This window comes from Centruroides vittatus, unplaced genomic scaffold (genome assembly GCF_030686945.1).
Source record: "Centruroides vittatus isolate TY-2023 unplaced genomic scaffold, ASM3068694v2 contig_349, whole genome shotgun sequence".
NCBI classification, from domain to species: Eukaryota; Metazoa; Arthropoda; class Arachnida; order Scorpiones; family Buthidae; genus Centruroides; species Centruroides vittatus.
In genome coordinates, this window is record NW_027122172.1 from 1470813 (window position 1) to 1489650 (window position 18838).

General features: G+C 28.5%; 1 protein-coding gene across 3 annotated transcripts in view; it reads left to right on the plus strand.

The window, feature by feature from the left end:
* Positions 1-18838, plus strand: part of hdm (hold'em) — a 38649-nt gene that overhangs the window by 10593 nt on the left and 9218 nt on the right. For all 3 annotated transcript variants that reach the window (XM_067269378.1, XM_067269379.1, XM_067269380.1), the window contains 6 exons: positions 968-1154; positions 3957-4057; positions 7922-7974; positions 10691-10786; positions 14667-14753; positions 18230-18389. In XM_067269378.1, coding sequence (XP_067125479.1) covers positions 968-1154; positions 3957-4057; positions 7922-7974; positions 10691-10786; positions 14667-14753; positions 18230-18389 — 684 coding nt within the window. The remainder of the gene's footprint in view (positions 1-967; positions 1155-3956; positions 4058-7921; positions 7975-10690; positions 10787-14666; positions 14754-18229; positions 18390-18838) is intronic.

The window sequence follows — 18838 nt, forward strand, 5'->3', positions numbered from 1 at the left end:
GCCGCTTCGTATATTATGGAGCTTACCGCTCGTTCAGTTTCGAACATATTTGAGTATTTGTTATGTGTTCTTAATGGTTTTGACAAAAGTTTTAATTTAAATTTTAAGTGTTCTGTTCTTCATCAGATTATTTCGTTTAATTTTTAGTAAATTTCCATATTAGCTTGATGACGACGACTATAGGTTCGTCGAAAGTGCTTGCAATAACAAAATGTACATGTAACACCGATCTCAGTGTTCTCTCCATTCTATTATACAGTATTTGGTGTGAAAATCATCCCATTGATCAATATTTTTTGAAACTTCCAATTCAAATTTATGTAAAATATGATTATCAAAATCTGAAATTACTATGATAGTTGAAGGAAATAATGATAATATTAATGTTATCTTACTATGCATTAAGACATAATAGTATTTGTGATTTGTTAAATACAGCGCACTCTAGTTAATTTGCACTAATTATTGTAGTGAGCTTTTTGGATTAGTGATGTTACATATAGGGAAAAGGAAAGAAAAGAATTTTAGACAGATATATACTATATTTATTTAAAAGTTTTTATACTGTATTTGTACAAGTATTTATGTTTAAATATGTAGTATATATTAATTTTACAAATTTGTTTTTTTAAAAAGCAAACTATGATTTCAAAACAAACATTTTTTTTTTTTCTTGGTAGAACATATAGCAATTTAACAAATAAAACCAGATTAAGCAGAGTTTTGATTAACATGGGTTCAGATTAACGAGATTGTACTATACTATGATCTAGTCAGTTAAAATTAACATTTTTGCATTTTTGTATAAGTAAATTGTATTAATTGTTTTTTACCTTTTTTTTTAACATGAAAAATATATTGTTATTCAAAAAATATAAGTATTAAAATGATCAGTATATAATAATAATAATAATATGTTAGTTAAAATTATATTCAATATCATAATTATTATTATTTTTTATTTCAGTCCTTTCCATTTAAATATTAGTGCTAAATATAGTGAAGTAAATATATGTTTTGAAGCACAAGAAAAATATGATTGTTTAATCCATATTCCAACAAAATTTAATCAATATTATAATTTGGTTGATATCATTAACAATGGACAAAATATTGATGGAGAACATGTTAATCTTTTGGTTGGATTAAAATCTGTAAGTGTTTTTTTATTTCTTTATATTTTGTTGTTTATCATCATCATCATAAATTTTAACTATTACCATAATTCTTATCACTTATAAAGATTACTCATTTTTTAGTTCAGCAAAAAATGTAAACTAAAATTCTGTTTTTGTTAAGTTTTTAACTATAACCAGACTAATGTAAAATAAAGAGGACAATGAGAGACATATAGTCCAAAATATATATTCTCCATTATTAAATTAATAAAGCCTGTAAGTCTATCTTTGTTGTGTGTTTCTGTGTGATTCATTTTCTCAAGCATTCTTATGCTTACACCTGACATATATTTACACTATGTATTAGTTGTCTTTTTTAGATAAGAAGCTGAATATTTTTCAAAACAAAAGTTCTGCTGTAATAAATTCTAAGAAATAATTTTTAAATCCAGTAAGAGAGTTGTTCTCTATTATCTGTTTATTAAGGAAATTGTGATAATTTTAGTATTAAGTTTCATGAAATCAATATTTTCAATCTATTGTGTTGTGGCATTTCTATTAAACAAACTTTATTTATTAAACAGAAATATCTCACTTTAAATACATAAAAATAATTTGTGAATTTAAAATAGTTTTACATAATTTTTTTCTAACAGAAATACTAGTTTAAATAATAAATTATACATTTGTTTTTTTAATCAAATACAATAATAACGTTTTAGATAGTAATATAAAATAAACATATTTTATATGATTGAAGTTAGAATACATCAGTGTATCAAAAATTAACTTTTCCTAATTGTTTTCAGGGGATGATACGGGCAATTATGTAAATGTTTTGACATTTACAAGATTCCATATGTCTTCTGTGTATGCACTTGCCATGGCATCATCTGATGGCTGGCCTAGACAACAGATTTATTAATGTTTTGAATAATATGGCTAAAGTGATTATTGAGTATACAAAAAAGGAAATATGGGACACAATTTGATTTTTGTGGGCAAAGGAGATTTTGCCACATGAACTTCATCAGGAGATGGCAAATATGTATGGAAATGCTGAAATGTCTGTGTAGAAAATGCAATTTTGGTTCCAATTCTGAAAGGATCAGCTTCAGTGATCAGGATGGATGCAGTCATTTATCAACTTTAAATGAGCTCATTTACTGTGTTGATAAAGCTGTTTGAGCAAACAGCATAAACAAAATGAAGAACACTTTCAGCTGTTCATATGGGACGTTGTTCGTAGTATTCAGGTTTTCACAAAATCTCCAGCTGGTGGGTCCCTAGGCAGCTTTTTGCATGTTGAAAACACTTGCAAATAGATCTGTCTTTAGAACACCAGTGTCATTATACGAAAGAAGAACAAAAATTTTTCAGTTCCATTGTCACTGAGATGAAATATGAGTCCATCACTTCCAACTTAAAAGTATGGAAATAACTGAAAGTAATGAACATGAAAGTATTCATCATCCCCTATCAAGAAGTTCTAAATATCAACAAATGCTGGAAAAGTTTTGGCAACTGTCTTTTAGGACATTTTGAAGTAAATGCCAATGCTTCTTTGGAACCACTTGCTCGTTTGAAGGAAGTAATTCATCATCAGAGACCATTTCTGTCCCATGGTGTTATGTTTCATAGCATTTCATGTCTGTACATTGCCAAAGACACAGTTGAATTGCTACAGAAATGGAAGTGAGAAGTTTTAGCCCATCCTCCCCACAACCCAGACTTTGCCTGTTCAGACTTCTATTTTTTCCCTCAACTCATGAAATAAAGCATCCGGAGGGAAATATTATCAGTCAGAAGATAAGATGCAACAGAAGTATAGAAATAACTATACCGGTCTTTGGCACCAGAAGTTTTTGCACAGACAAAGAACAAATGGTAGTGCACTGGGATAAATGCCTCTGCAAGAATGGCAATTATGTTGAAAAATAGAGGACAACTAGCTGTTTCAAAAGTGCCATGTCATTTAATTGTGAATGCTCATGTCAATAAATGAAAAGGTGGGAAAGTTAATTTTTGATACATCCACATATTTGCTATAATTTGTTTTATTTTTAAGAAAATTTTCTTGACTGCTTTTTTTGGTATGTATTACTAACTCAATAATCAAAATATGTATAAGTCCAAACATTAAAATAAAACATTTTTTTTGTTTTATCTAAATAAATTTAATAATTAGGAATATATAATGAAGCATAAAAGTTTATATTATAAATATCAATCATTAAATACTTACATAAAAATTTCAAGAAACAAATAATTAATTAATTAGAATAATTGTTTATACATCATTTTATATTATTAAAAAAACAATAAGTAAACAAAATATCTAATTTTTTAGTTTTACAATACAAGTATAGTCAAGTATAGAAAAAATAAAGCTTTTACTTGTAAAGTTAGTTTGATGATGACCGTATCAAGTGTATAGTAATATGATAAAAGAACTGAAAAGTATAAAATATGAACCTGGTGCCAGGATTATGATGATAAATAAATGGATTATAAAAGTTATCCATACATCTACCGAAGAATTAAACTATTTCATTTATTGTTAAATATATCCATTATATAAAAGCAGTCCTTTTAAAAAGCTAAAAAATAAGATAAATATTCTCATGTATTTATTTTCTAATTTTTATGTAAAAAGTTTACAAAATGTACGTATTACATGGAAAACATTGAATACATTAAACAAATCGTATTGCTGTTATGATTTAACTGTCTTCATGTATTAAATTAAATTTTTAGAAATTTAGAAGAATTTTTTAAAATAAAAACTTTATTTTGTTCTTTAAATCTTTTAATGTATATTTTTTTTTATATGTTTAGTTAGGAATTCCACAAAATATTACAACAAAAGATGGAAGAAACTTAAGAAAAGTTAATCTTACTGTTTTTGATCAAACTTACTCTTCTTTCATCATCACAATGTAATTATTTTTAATATATAATTTGTTTTAAGTATTATTTAATTACAAGAAAAATATACATTTAAAATTTTTAAATCATATGTCACAATTATTTCAGGAACACAAAAAATCTTTCACACTTTGTTTCTAGCAATTTAATCACTAAGTACAAACATTTTTGGCCATTTTGAATGGCCTTCTCCAAGTACAATAAGGTCAGTTGGAATGTTGGTTAGCAGATTAAATTGCTAGAAACAAAGTATGAAAGGTTTTTGTGTTACTGATTTTAAGTAGTTCTAGCTTTGAGTGCAGAGACAGTTATTTCCAAAATGTTTTCGTATTCTTGAAATTAATTTCAAAGTAAACAAAAAATTAAAATCATTAATAGCTATAGTAAGATATGTTTTTAATATCTTACTGTAGTTATTAAGCATTTTAATTTTAAAAACTTAGTATTTTTATCAATAAAAGTAAAGCAGACAATTTTTTCCTTTTTTATCATTAAAATTCAAATATATATTTACCTTACAATGGATAATGTTTCAAACTTAATATTTATTAAACTATGTATGTTTATTGTAGAATGTTTTAAATAATTTGAAATAATCTCTGCATTAGCAATGAATGTACAAAGGAAGTATTAATGAAGAATATTAATTTTTTTTTATTTATTTATTCATTGTTAATACATTTTTTCTAATGTATTAATATTAAAGCTCAATTTGTGATTTGTGGCAACTTTATAAATAGTAATTATTTTTCATTTTAGACAAATGAATTCTAAGAAGGTAAAAACCTTATTGAATAATAAATCATAAGTAGATTATACAAAGACAAAAATACAGTAAAACTTCTCTAACTTGAAGCTCCAAGGGGCAGGAGAAACTTTGAGTTACAGACAATTCAAGTTAGAGAACAATAGAGTAAAAAAATGCCAATTCTGAATAGATTTGTATTTTTACTACTATTGCATTATATAAAGAATTTTTTATAGTTTTTTTCTTTTGTTTGTTTTAAACAGCCTGTGTAATGCCTTTTTAGCAAAATGTTCAATGTAACTGATGGAATTGAACAGTTTTGCAGGTACAGTACATTTTGTTGAGATAAAGAGAGAGGACTTCTCACTTTTGACTGGAACACAGTCTGAAAATTTCATGGAAATCCTATAATTAGGATCAATTTGGATAGAATAAATGTTAAAATTTGAGTTAGGGAAATTAAAATTAACATAAATCAGTGTTGAGGATCATGAAAAACTTTGACTTTGAGAAAATTTGAGTTAAGAAATTCAATTTCTTAACTCAAATTTTGGAGATGTTAAATCTTCTATGCTATTCCATTGAGACCTACTAAGTGCTTTATTTTCTTCAAGTTAAAGAAATATTCAAGTTACAGATGTTTTAGAGTTAGAGAAGTTTTACTAATGATTATTGCTATATATCGGGTTTGTTGTGGATGTTTATATTTAGAAGTTTTACTGCATTACTTTTTTAAAACTCAATAATATAAGTATACAGATGCGAATATAAAACATTGCATTATTGGAACAAAACTGTATGAATTCCAAGTTCTTTTGAATCTACAGATAAATCTTCAGGTAAAATCCTGAAGATTTATCTGTAGATTCAAAGATTGCCCATGTCTGTTATAAATCCTTCTTAAAATAGAAGGATTTATAACAGACATGGGCAATCTTTCTAGAGTAAACGGCATCAGTGGAGCTTCAATTTTTGGGTTTTTATGTGAACACAACAATAAAGGCCTTCCCATGAACTTATGGCTTCTTTAGCGACCTCCTGAATATTGATATTACCCATTTTAAATATTTTGTAATTTAGTATAATGTATGATTGTATAATTTGTTTTCTAGTCTTTTGACCCCTTCTTGACAAAATGAGCCCCAGTTGACTATCTATTGTATGCCCTATGGCAGTGGTAGTGAACCTATGACTCATGGATCAGACACTGACCCATGCAGGCTTTTTAAATGACCCATGCATTGATTTTTATAAACTTATTTTTTATATCATAAAAGAGAAAACAGACAATCAAAAATATTAAAAAAAATAAAGTATATATATCTAATGTCAAATTTATAAAAAAAACCAGTCTGAAGGTCCTATGCAGACATTGGGGCATGCACAATAAAAAGTAGTTTTTAACCATCCTCTCATCCCCTTTCCAAATGACACCACTTAGTGACTCATGAGCTAGTACTAAAAAAATTAATGAACATAATTTGACCCACTTCTCAAAAAGGTTCGCCATCATTGCCCTATGGCAGGCAAGTCAAACACGTGGCCTGCCGAGACTTTTAAAAAATTTTTAAATATCAAGCTTTGATGCTTGAAGTTGGAAAGTTTGAACTTTTTGGTTGAAGCTGGCGTCACATGTGGTTGTGTCATCACTTGGAATGCTGCACGCTGGTGCGAGGCATCAAATGAAAAGCAGCAGCCAAAGCGAGATAAAAACACAAGACGATTAGAAACATGATAGAACGCTGAGCAATCTAATCCGACACATGACACATATTTGTGTGGCCATCAGCCATACTGATATTTGTACATATTATATTATGTTAGGCTTAGGAATCTTTCTTTGTTCTAACTGTTCTAGAAATTTCCTCTCCAACCCTTTTTCCCTTGGGTGAGGTCACCGTTTCTGAGAAGTGGACTGGGAAAACAAAGGAGAAGAGAGGCTTTGGGGTCACGGGAACCGAGGGGTAAGACACTTTTGGCTCGAATTCCAGTGAGAGAAGATGTACAAAGGTAGTGCTCCAGGTCTGAAGAGAAAGGCTGGGGACTATGTGGAGCCGCTCATATTCCAGTAATAAGAACATTCCATAAAACAACTTAGAAAGGAAGATATTGATAGGACACCAAGTTTGAGGTGTAGAGAAGGAAGGAACAGAGCAAGAACTGTTCAGAGAAAAGACTGAGACGGTGACCCATCCAAGACCACGAGGCCAAAAATCTTTCACGATCCGAGTCATGTAACGGCCAAACAGAAAGTCCGTTGTTTGCAGTGTCTGTTATACGAGGCACCACTGTATATATATTGAATATATATATATTTAATGAACTTACTTAACCTTTACTAGGTCCAGTCTTTCTTATACTATTCTTGTATTAGATAAATACAACACTTACTCGAGCCTGTGACCAGTGTGAAAATAAACAAAATCAAACCAACAAACGTTTTCCGAACACCTTCCGTGTCCTTCCTCAGGTTAAAACATTTTAACCTGAGGAAGGACACGAAAGGTGTTCGGAAAACGTTTGTTGATTTGATTTTGTTTATTTTCACACTGGTCACAGGGTCAAGTAAGTGTTGTATTTATCTAATATACACCCCGGTGTGTATGAGGAGGATATCTTGTATTGTTATAAGAATTTCAAAATTTTACTTTCTTTTGTTTTTTGTAATATATATCAATAACATTTTGTAAAATTAATTTCTAAATAATTATCTTGAAATCTTGAATGATTATTTATTAATAAACAAATCAAATTTTAAATATTACTATAATACACTTCTTGTCTAGCCTTGATATATACTTGTGAGCACTATGTTGGCTCTTTATTCCTAGACTTATTACACCGTCACTGCACACAAGTGACTGATGAGGGACTTTAGGTCCAAAATGCATACATTTTGGGAAAATAAAGTGATTTTCTAAGGTTGATCTTGTGTCCAGTGACAGTGTAATAAGTCTAGGAATAAAGAGGCCAACACAGTGCTCACAAATATAAATTTAAATGTTTATTTTCAGCATTAGGAATTACATATATTCATATTCCACATGACTCATTAAAATAGGATTATTAAAAATAACAACTGATTATAATTTTTTAAAAACTAATTAATTCAAATTGATTTTGCTAGATGGGATGATGCTGTAATTCATTTTGCACAGAAATGGAACCAATCAAATTGTGGTAAGTAAAAACCTTTACTTAAAATTAATATACCTTTGAACTCAGTTATAATGTCTTTGAAGAGACTGGCAATTTTTTGTCATTATAACTGAGTGTCATTATATGTGGAGTCATAATTTCAGTCTAATATAAACATGCAAGTGTGTTTAAGAATTTACTATAAAATGTATTATAATTTAACATGTATACATTACTGTATGTATAAAAGTGAAAACTAAATGTTAAATAAACATTCATTGAATATGGCTTCCAAAAAAATCTAGTATATAAGTTTTATTGAATATACGAGTAAAAAAGAAAGTAAGTAGAAGAAGAAAAGTAAGACACTTTTCTGCAGACAACAACATACAAAACCCATCACACAAATCACAGCACAAATGGCATGCCAACAAAAAAAGTCAGTCACTCACAAAAATGAAGCGAGCTGGTTCAAAGTAGTAAGAAGTAAATATTCATAATATACCAATCATGATCTATGTTGAAATAAACATATATGACATTACATTCAATGCAGTACAAAGAACAAACAGTTGAAAAACCCATAGTACAGACAATGTCACAACTTCTTGTATAAGACATTTGCATCCCTGTAGAGGAACTAGCTAAACATTTTACACACACAATCAACAATCCATAATACATGCTAAAAGTCTTTACATAGGACATTACATACATGAAACCCAAAATTAGACACCAAAGACCATATTCAATACAGACCAGTCTCATGCCTTTCTATACTCTACAAAATACTCACTTCGTCACCACAAACAAAATATCTCTTAGAACAACACAACATTTTCATAGAGTAACAAAAAGACTGTTGTAGAAACTACATGGAATGTAAGGAACAATAGTTTGTAGATTCAGTCATTCTACAAAAAACAGACAACAAAGAAACCTATGTGTAGTGTACAGTACATAGTTTATAGGAAGGCAATTGACAGCATCCTGTGCTCATCATTATTGCATACACTACAGCTATGCCAAATGATTGCCAGATTACATCAGGCTATGGTAATGGTACTGTCTAATAATTAAATTGATAAGTTTATCAAGAGACAATGCCATTAGGCATCATCTCTTGATAAACTCTGGGCCAAATTAATTGACATTTAATTATTAGATAGTAGCATTATTATAGCCTGATGTAAGCCAATAATCATTTAGGTTACTCTAAAAATCAGGTTAATGGATGTATACACTACATCTATACAAAATATATCCAGTACTCATTACATTATTAGAAAATCGATGCAACTCTGGAGAACAACACTACGCCTTCAGACTATTACACGTACATCAAAATAAACCAATGGCAAGGCATTTTCCACAAGATTTGTTGGTTTTGTCTAAACTTAAACCATCTGTCCAATAGGTTAAACAACACAGTGTGTATTATCTCATTATATGGACAACATAAAACTCTATGCATCCAAACAAGCACAGCTAAATCACCTATTAGAAATTACACACACTTATTTCATTGACATCCAAATGGAGTTTGACCTGACAAAGAACATTTCATATAGAAAAAAGAACTTTGAAGAAAGATAATTTTGTACTTAGAAATAGAGATGTCATTGAATCCATGGATAAAGCTAAAGTTTAACTTCTTTCTGGAAATAGTATTTCACTTTGTGAACATCATGTTCTCTCACTGGCTTTGGTGAATCTATCATCACTCAGCCTAATATATTCATTTATGCCTACAATGGCCGAGTTGTAAGGAGATTAAGTCTAAATTCCCATTCACTAGTTTTTTTTATATAGTCTATCAACATCTCTTTAGATGATGTATCATTCTGAAAGTAAAGATCTTTTTGTATTATTGATTTATCTTTTCAATATTTATTCTTTAACTAGTCAACTATTATGAAGCTATAAGCTGTAATCATAATAATTACAGCTTATTACTATTAAGATATTGATAACTATAATTTTATTCTTTAAGTTTAGTACTGTCATAAGTATCAGATAGACTTAGCAATAATACTCTTTCAGAATTTTCTTTTTCATTGTTATCAATTCGATTGCTTTCTTTCACATCCACATACTTGTAATTCTCATCATTCTTATTACTATTCAGCTGTCTAGATTTTGCACTCCATGTTTACAAACTGCTATAATATGCTTGTCTAGGTCAAATACAACTTTTATATTAATACTCACCCAATATCTTGAAAATCTTTTATAAATTACATCATGGTGCCAGTTTTACATTTTCATGATAGATATTTGGATTTTTATTTTCTAGATAGTAACTGTGACATTTGTTACAACACACTCAATCTTCTTATCTTCACTGTAATAATATTATATCTTTATATTGCTGTATCGTTTTCTTTTGTCTTAGTTCAGGCAATGATGATTATTTACCATATAGAGCAGTCTTAGACTTTGTCCTTGTTTAGAAATTATATAAAGATTTGTAAACATTTTTTTATGTATGAGGATGTTGCATATTAGCAACTTGGGATAGCTCAGTTTGTGCCCTGTTGGACACAGAATTGTTTAATGTAGAGAGTGATTCTGTTAATACTATTTTTGACTTATTTCTTTAGATGAAGAAATAACCATAAAAATTTGTTGTGTTAAAAAATAAAGATTAGTTAGATTTTATTAATTTATTTATCATTCATAATTTCTCTTAATATATAATTTTAATTTATTATAATAGATAATAATTTTTATTAAAATATATATTGTTTTTTTGTAGTTTTATTTATCAGTGATATTAAAGTTAATTATAATAAACATATGAAACAAATGATTGGTACTGTTGATGGATTAACTGTTTTTACTCCAAATCCAGGTATTATTTTTATAAAATAATTATCAATAAATTCAAGTAATGTAATAAATTTTCAAATATTAACAATCTTATACTGTTATCACTAAAATTAACCTCTTCTCAGTCTAATTTTTTTCAGGTTGACCATCCAAAAAGTGTCAAATTTTTATCAGTGATATTTGATACATAATTAATTTTTATGAAAAATATGCAAAAAATTAGCTCCTACACATTTTTTTTTCTAAAAGTAAAATAATTTTATTTACTTACATTTATATTATTTTATTAATAATTTTAATTATTTACTTAAGTATTTTTAATTATTTATTTAATAATAATTATTAATAATATTTACAAATAAAATAATTTTATTTATTTGTTTGAGAGAAAAACTATCAAAAATAATTTACATACACTTTGAGATTCAAAATGGAACTAATTTTCCTGCCAAAAACAGCAAAGTAATTTCTGTAACATAATACCATCTATTGGAGAAATAGTGAAATAAACATAAAACAACAATGAACACATCAGAGACATTAAAATAAAAGTTCCTAGAGCATGTTTCACAATTAACATATGACACATCAAAACCAAAAAAAGCTATCACTGTGTATAGACATACGAGATGTGACAATAACTGAGAAATGGTGAAATATCATTAGAGATATTCTATTGGGTTAAATAGAAAGTTTTCTAGATTTTTAAAGAAAACTTCAAAACTTTATATTTCATTAACTATTTTATTTAAAAAAAATATATATATATATGTAATTTTAAAACTTTCAAAAGGAAAGGTAATTTAAAAAATACAATAAAATTACTCTAAACCTTAACAACAGTCCTTTTTGTTAATATCAAAGATATGTATTTACACTAAATGCATTTTGAACTGTTGTGAAAATGAGTTATTTTCCTTGTTAAAAAGAAATACATGAGAAACCAAAATAAAAATAAAAAAGGAAAATTTTAATTTAGGTAAAAATTATTAGCTACAGGTTCTTTTAGGATGCCAGTATATTTTCCGTCCCGACAGGTGGAAATAATCGTATGAGCAAACAATATTGTACAAAAATTCCCCGATTCATATATAGCTCATGACAAAGGGAAAATAATTAAAACCAATCTTATGCTAATGTTATACTATTACAAACACGAATAAAAAAAATGAAAATTAAAACTAATATTAAACTAAAGGAGGAGAATAAAGGACAGGTAAGAAAATGTAAGAAATTAGGAAAGGGGTACCCAGCATTGGTCTTTGAGGTCTTCGAAAAATCGGTCTCTTTTATAATGTCCTTGGCGAGGGTCTTACACAAAATATGTAGAGGGGATTCTCTTCTTCCTTTCAGTTCATTCGCTTGTCGACTGTCCAGATGCCAAAATTCACAGTTAATTCTCATGAATCGATCACAAACAAAATGGATCGATCACAACGAATTCTTTAGTCCGTCTATGAAACGCTACTCTTTCTCTTCTGCATGCTGCCAGGACGCACCAGAAGCTCGTCTCACCCCGCTCCTTTCTTGAGTCCGAATCCTTTCTGTTCTCTCATTCACGACCCTCCTGCCCTCTGGTTTCGTACTCGACCCCTCAGGGCCGCGCAGCCTTTCTTTGTTTTAGGGGATATACGATGACCATATAAGGAAAGGAATTTCGGAGAGACATTCCAAAGAGGAAAAACAATAGGTAAAGAAAAGAAAGGGGATAAAAGCGTGAGGAAGTGAAATTAAAAATAAAAATAAAATATAAACTATATACAAAGACATGGCATACAGCCACACTGTATATTCTAACAGTTCCTCTTCAGTAGTAAGCAACACAAAAATGTGAACATTTAAAAAATATGTATCTTTCTATTAATTGGAAAATGATAGAAAATAGCTTACTTAACCTTCAAGTAGAAGATTATATAATAAAGCTTATAAATTCTGTTCTATTAATAATTATTTTGAGATCAGTGTGTTTACATTTTCGTGTTACTTACTTTGTGTTCCTGCTACTGAAGAGGAACTGTTAGAAAATACACTTCGAAATGCATTTAGTGTAAGTACATATCTTCGATGTTAATAAAAAGGACTGTTGATAAGATCAGAGTAATTTTATTATATTTTTTAAATTACCTTCCCTTTTGAAGGTTTTAAAATTACATATATATATTTTATAAATATATTTTAATTGACCTCCCACAATATATTGATACAAGAAATTATTTTATTTTAATCAATGATATATTTGCCATTGTTATGAAGTATCTTTTATCATCATTCTTCTAATTTATGAATCCCATTGTAGTAATAATCTAGATCTTGTCCATAAAAAAATTCTTTGATGTATGTTTTTACATCATCTCTATTCTGGAAATGTTTCCTTGCAGTGTTTTCTACAGACTGGAATAAGTAAAAATCAGAAGCAAAATCAGGTGAATATGTTTGAATGCACCTTTGTTTCCTATTTGAATTTATTAATTAATCTTGGGGGACAAGAGCTGTACAATAATGTGCATTGTTTTTTGGAATGTGATTCCTCATCTGTGGCTTAATTTATTTTTGACAAAACAGCAGCTTACTGCCTATTGTTACCATTGCATGTTATCAATAAATTTCTTTCACTTAGTTGATGACACTCCAAAAATCCATGCACTTAGTCATTCACATAGCTTAATTTTTTGAAATTTTTAAAAACTGAAACCTGAAGGACTTTGCAAGTTCTCATACAGTCATTCTAGGATTATTTTCAATTATAATCCTCAACAGATCCTCATCAATGGTTGAAAGTTTTCTTGTCCAAGATTTATCTTTAACATCTGATTTCCAACTTTGCATTTCTTAAATCAATATTGAGCATATTTTCTGTTATAACATCCTCACTGTAAAACTGAACAGATTTTTCTAACAGCTACTGCAGCATTCTCCTCTTGATCAAACAAGAAATGCAAATTAACAAATTTAAAGACAAGTCTGCCCAAAAGGGGCCACCATTTATTTTGCGTTCCAGACTATACACATTCACAATCATGGCGACAGACCTTCCATTATAGGATACGTGCCGCCAGAAGTTAAAAAGTCCTTTAAAAAAACACAAACGTCCAACTAAAAAAGAACCGGTGACAAACAGACATTTTAGGTTTCATCCATCCTATGAGGAGTTTCAGCTTTATATCCACTGGAACAAGCGCTGGAAAATGCAGATTTTTAAGCTGCCCCCTGGTGATGGTACATTTAAAATTCTTTTTGTAAATTTTTTCCCATCTGATGGAGATATTATTGTTAACAAATTTAAAGACAAGTCTGCCCAAAAAGGGCCACCATTTATTTTGCGTTCCAGACTATACACATTCACAATCATGGCGACAGACCTTCCATTGATTGTGAATGTGTATAGTCTGGAACGCAAAATAAATGGTGGCCCCTTTTGGGCAGACTTGTCTTTAAATTTGTTAATAATAATATCTCCATCAGATGGGGGAAAAAAAAATTTTACAAAAAGAAATGCAAAGTTAATAATGCACTTTTTTATTCTCCATTTTAATCAATAAAAAACCATTAATTCAAATTTAAAATAACAACTAATATATTTTTTATAATGCTGTTTTCTGTATTTCAAATAAACTATAAATTACCCTCATTTGATCTAATTGTAATTTTTTTATAATATTTATCAAAAATCTGTTTAAAAAACTAGAGAACTTTCTGGACAACCCAATATTATAGTTTTACATATATTTTAAAATTGTTTTGGTTTGTAATACCGATTTGAATCTTGTACCTTGCAGCATTTGAACTTTTTTTTTGACCTTAATTAAAATAATTTATATTTAATCTACTTTTCATAAAACTTAGCTTTTAGCAGTTATGTATTTTTTATTATTAATTACATAATATTTTGTTGTTTTTATTAGAAATTCAAGAAGCATATTCTTTTTATAAATATGCACAGATGGTTGAGTTTGAAATTCAAAAATATAATGATCCTTACAACGAAAAAAGTAAGAAATGTAAAGTTAAATTTTTTATTACATTATTTATAGCATTTTATTTATCATTATAAAATAGTCAATTCTTTTAAAACATTTATTTGTGCAAAGATTTAACATACATAAAGGAGCTTGTAAAATTAATTTAAGTATATGAAAAAGTTGAAGCAATTTGAATTATTATTCTGCATTTCAGATAATCTTAAAAGATCATTAAGATTTGTATTTAAAATAATTCTTTATTTGCAGAAAATGTTTTAGGTCATAAAAGTAAAAAAAGCACTTGAAAGATTTTTATGATCAGAAATTTATTTTTGATGAAATGTTTTTTAAAATCTTTATTGTCTCAGCTTTAGATTCTCAACTATAGTTTGCTCTGCAACTAAAAGTGAGTTGTCTTCACCATTTGCTGAATGGATAAAACCACTGAACATTGGTAGTTCATACCTCACCAAAGGGCTGGACATATGGCGTTTTCCAAGTTTTTTTGCATATCTAACACCTAAATAGTTTCCATAGAAAGTCCTTTCAGGAGGCATATCCCCTTGGCACATCAACTACGCCTTATTCCATCAATCCAATCCAAAAGTGAGCTGAACCACCATGTCTCCTTATACATGGCTGAGAAAAATACACTCCCTTTTTTCACTTATTGTGACTATTTGTTTTTTCACAAACTATAGGAACACTACATCTTCATAAAATGGCTACATTATGTGGGTTACTTACTTATATTGTACAGTACATAGAATTAATCCTGTTTTAATTAATTAATGATAAATGTTACATGTAGTTGTTTATCAAGAAATTTTATAGAAGAGGAGCTGTTACTGTTAGCAGAATATGCTATTTAATGAGTATGATAGAAAACTTAACTTTTTCTATGTATACATATATATGTGTTAAAAAATAGTTTTATTGTTTTCAACTCATCTTAATATTTCATTGCTGAAACTACATAAATGTAAACAAATTGAAATTCATTTTGATTTAAAAAACTCCTTTAAATAATTGAGTAATTGTAACTTTTTTTATAAAAGAACTTCTTGTCTCAAAAATTGTTGAAACTAATATCTCAAATACTGTAGTAGAGATAACAGAGACTTATCACACTGCCATTGGTAACATCAAAATGACACTTCTATCATCAGAATGCAACTTTATTACTGGTATGCATCTTGGTACACAAGACCTTCATCAACCATACATAAAAAATATATAGATATCTACAACAAAAATATTATTATATATTATAAAATGAAATAACACAAAAGTCTAAGATTCCATTACAAAGGAAAATTTCTCAAAACTAACCTGCTGTAGAACAAATTTGTGGAGAAATTTACAATCTACAATTTAAAACATACCTAAAATAATTTTTAAAAATCTATAAATGTATACATATAATACCAGTTTACAAACTGACCTGTTCAAATTAATTCTCACCCACATTGCACAGTATTATGAGGATTACATTATAAACAAACATTTTAATTATATATCACCAGTTTAAAAAACACTCGTATACAATAAAAAGAAAATCTCTTGATAATGGTGAAAAATGGAAACAGTAATTTGCATTTTACATTACATTATTACTATTTGCATTTGGTGAAAAATGCAAGTAGTATAAATGACCCTTCTTTACTCTAGAATGGTCACAGGAGACTCTGATCTAGGATGAAAGATAGTCATAAATAGTAGATATAATTTATTAAATTTAAATTTATCATAAATAAATAAATTTGTAATGTAACAACTGAAAATTTATTTAATGTAAAACATTTATATACAGCAAAATCTATAAATATCAAATTTGAGGGGATCAAAAACGGCTAGTTCACCTTACATAAAGTTCAAGATATGGAGGTATATAAAAAAAATATAAAATTTTTATTCAGATGCAAAGTACAAAGCAATAGAATAAGGCATGCAATTCTTTGATACATTTAAATCCATAATATTTATTTAGTTATTAAAGAACAATATAATATATGAGGCTGTAATAATGATTTAAATAAATATTATGAATTTAGGTATACCACAAAATTACTCTGTGTTACACTGAATTTATTCAAAAATCAAATTTCATATAATACATTTCATAAATTATACAAAAAAATTTAGATCATTAATAAATAGATCCTCATTAATGTAAAAGATTTCATGAGTTCATAAGTGCTAAAAACAAAATTCAAGATGATTGTCACAAACAAAGAATTATTCCTCAAACAGAAATATGAATTATGAGAAAATCAGTATCTTCAATGAAAATTAAAAAATACAACACTAAAATAAACTTTAGCTACCACAATTTCCCTTTTCTGTTTTCTATGATAAAAAACCTGATAATTTCCACCTGGCAGGAACATAACTTTTAAGCTGTTTGTTGATACTACAGGAAAGCTAGATTTAGCAAATTTTCTGCTAAATTGACAACTTATTAAGTTGTATTAAAGCTACTTTACCAAACAATGTGTGAAAACTATTCACAGAACTTAATAAACTTAGGGTGGTTGGCACCTTGCTGAATTTGACTAGTTTGACTAGAGTAGAAAAATACATTAAGATATGTAGATTATGCCAATGTATTACCAATGTATTAATTAAGTATAAGTTAAAATTTTTCTATTTAGTTTTTATAATTTATCCTTTCCTATCCTCTATTTCTTTATTTTTTTCTTTCTCTTTGCTGGATGTGTAAAAGGGGCCCAGGGGGAGTAGTCAGAAGTGGAAGGGGGAGAAACTGGTTTTGGCAGATACAGCAAAGAGTGGATTTGGCAGTGCTGTTCGTGTGTGGAAGAGAGGTTTTTGTGTGTAAGGAACAGAATTGGACATTTTAAAATTCATTTTTATTGGAAGTGAATCAACACAAGACCTTTGAGAAACAAAAGAAAAAGTAAACAGAAAGGTTAATAGACTTCATTGCCCAAGCCGTATACATGAAAAGTCATAAGGATAAAATCTCCTATTTATATATATTCTTAACAATATTTATGTATGCTAAACCATAATTTGTTATTTTATCTATTCTAGGCTAGAATGCTAATTATTAGGGAAATTTTTCTAAAGAGGTTTATGGAGGGGGCTGCTATATTATTGGCTCTTATTATAAATCATCATAGGATTAATCTGGGGATTAATCTAGGATTCCTTCTGTCTTCTTCTATTTAGTAAGTTAGTCATAGTTTGTATTAATTATTATATTAGAGCATTTGTGAAATTTGTCATTTACTGAAATTTATAACCCTTGTAACTTAATATTGTTGAATACATTTTATACCAGGCTTGGTGTATTTTTGTATTATTTTTTCTTTTTATTTATTTACCATTTTTACATCTATTTACCCCACAAGATGTTTGCTGCAATCAACATCCAGTTTGATGTGAGGGATTCAAAAAAAAGAGGATTTGAGATTAGAGATTTTATTGTATTAAAGATATTCAGTTAATAAAATCTATTTATTTATTGATATTTTCTAATACAGCTAATTTACATCAAAGTTCTGTTTATGTAATTGAAGAAATTCAAAAAATTTTGGCAATGGGATGTGATATATCTCTATCAGGAGATATTCAAGGTGTTGTATTTGCTTTGATTTCAAAATTGGATTTGGATGGATTTTCAAGAATAACTTCTTTTCGTTGGTAATATAATTTAATTTTTTTTATCAGAAATAAAATTTTTATTTGTATATTCATACAATGGTACCTCAGAACTTGAATGCTCCAGAGGTCAAGCAACTTGAAATCTGAACACTTTTCTTAAGGAAATTTTGCTTCAAAAGTCAAACTTTTCTTGGAACTCAAACACAAAGTCAGCTATACTACACAGTGTATGATATGCAGGATGCATAGGAAAGTCCCTTTAACCAGAAAATCCTTGCAAACGGAGAGAGCTACAGCTATGCAAGTGAGGTAACAGTATAGTAAAGTGACTATGCCTGACCTAATGCAAACGACAGCAGCGCCCCTAGTGGCAAAATTTGGAAGATAGGCAGTGCAAATCAAAAATGAAAACAGATAGAGCGAACTTTCCAATTAGAAAGTTTAGAACATCAGTTAATTAGTACGAAATGACACGTGGTTCACACGGA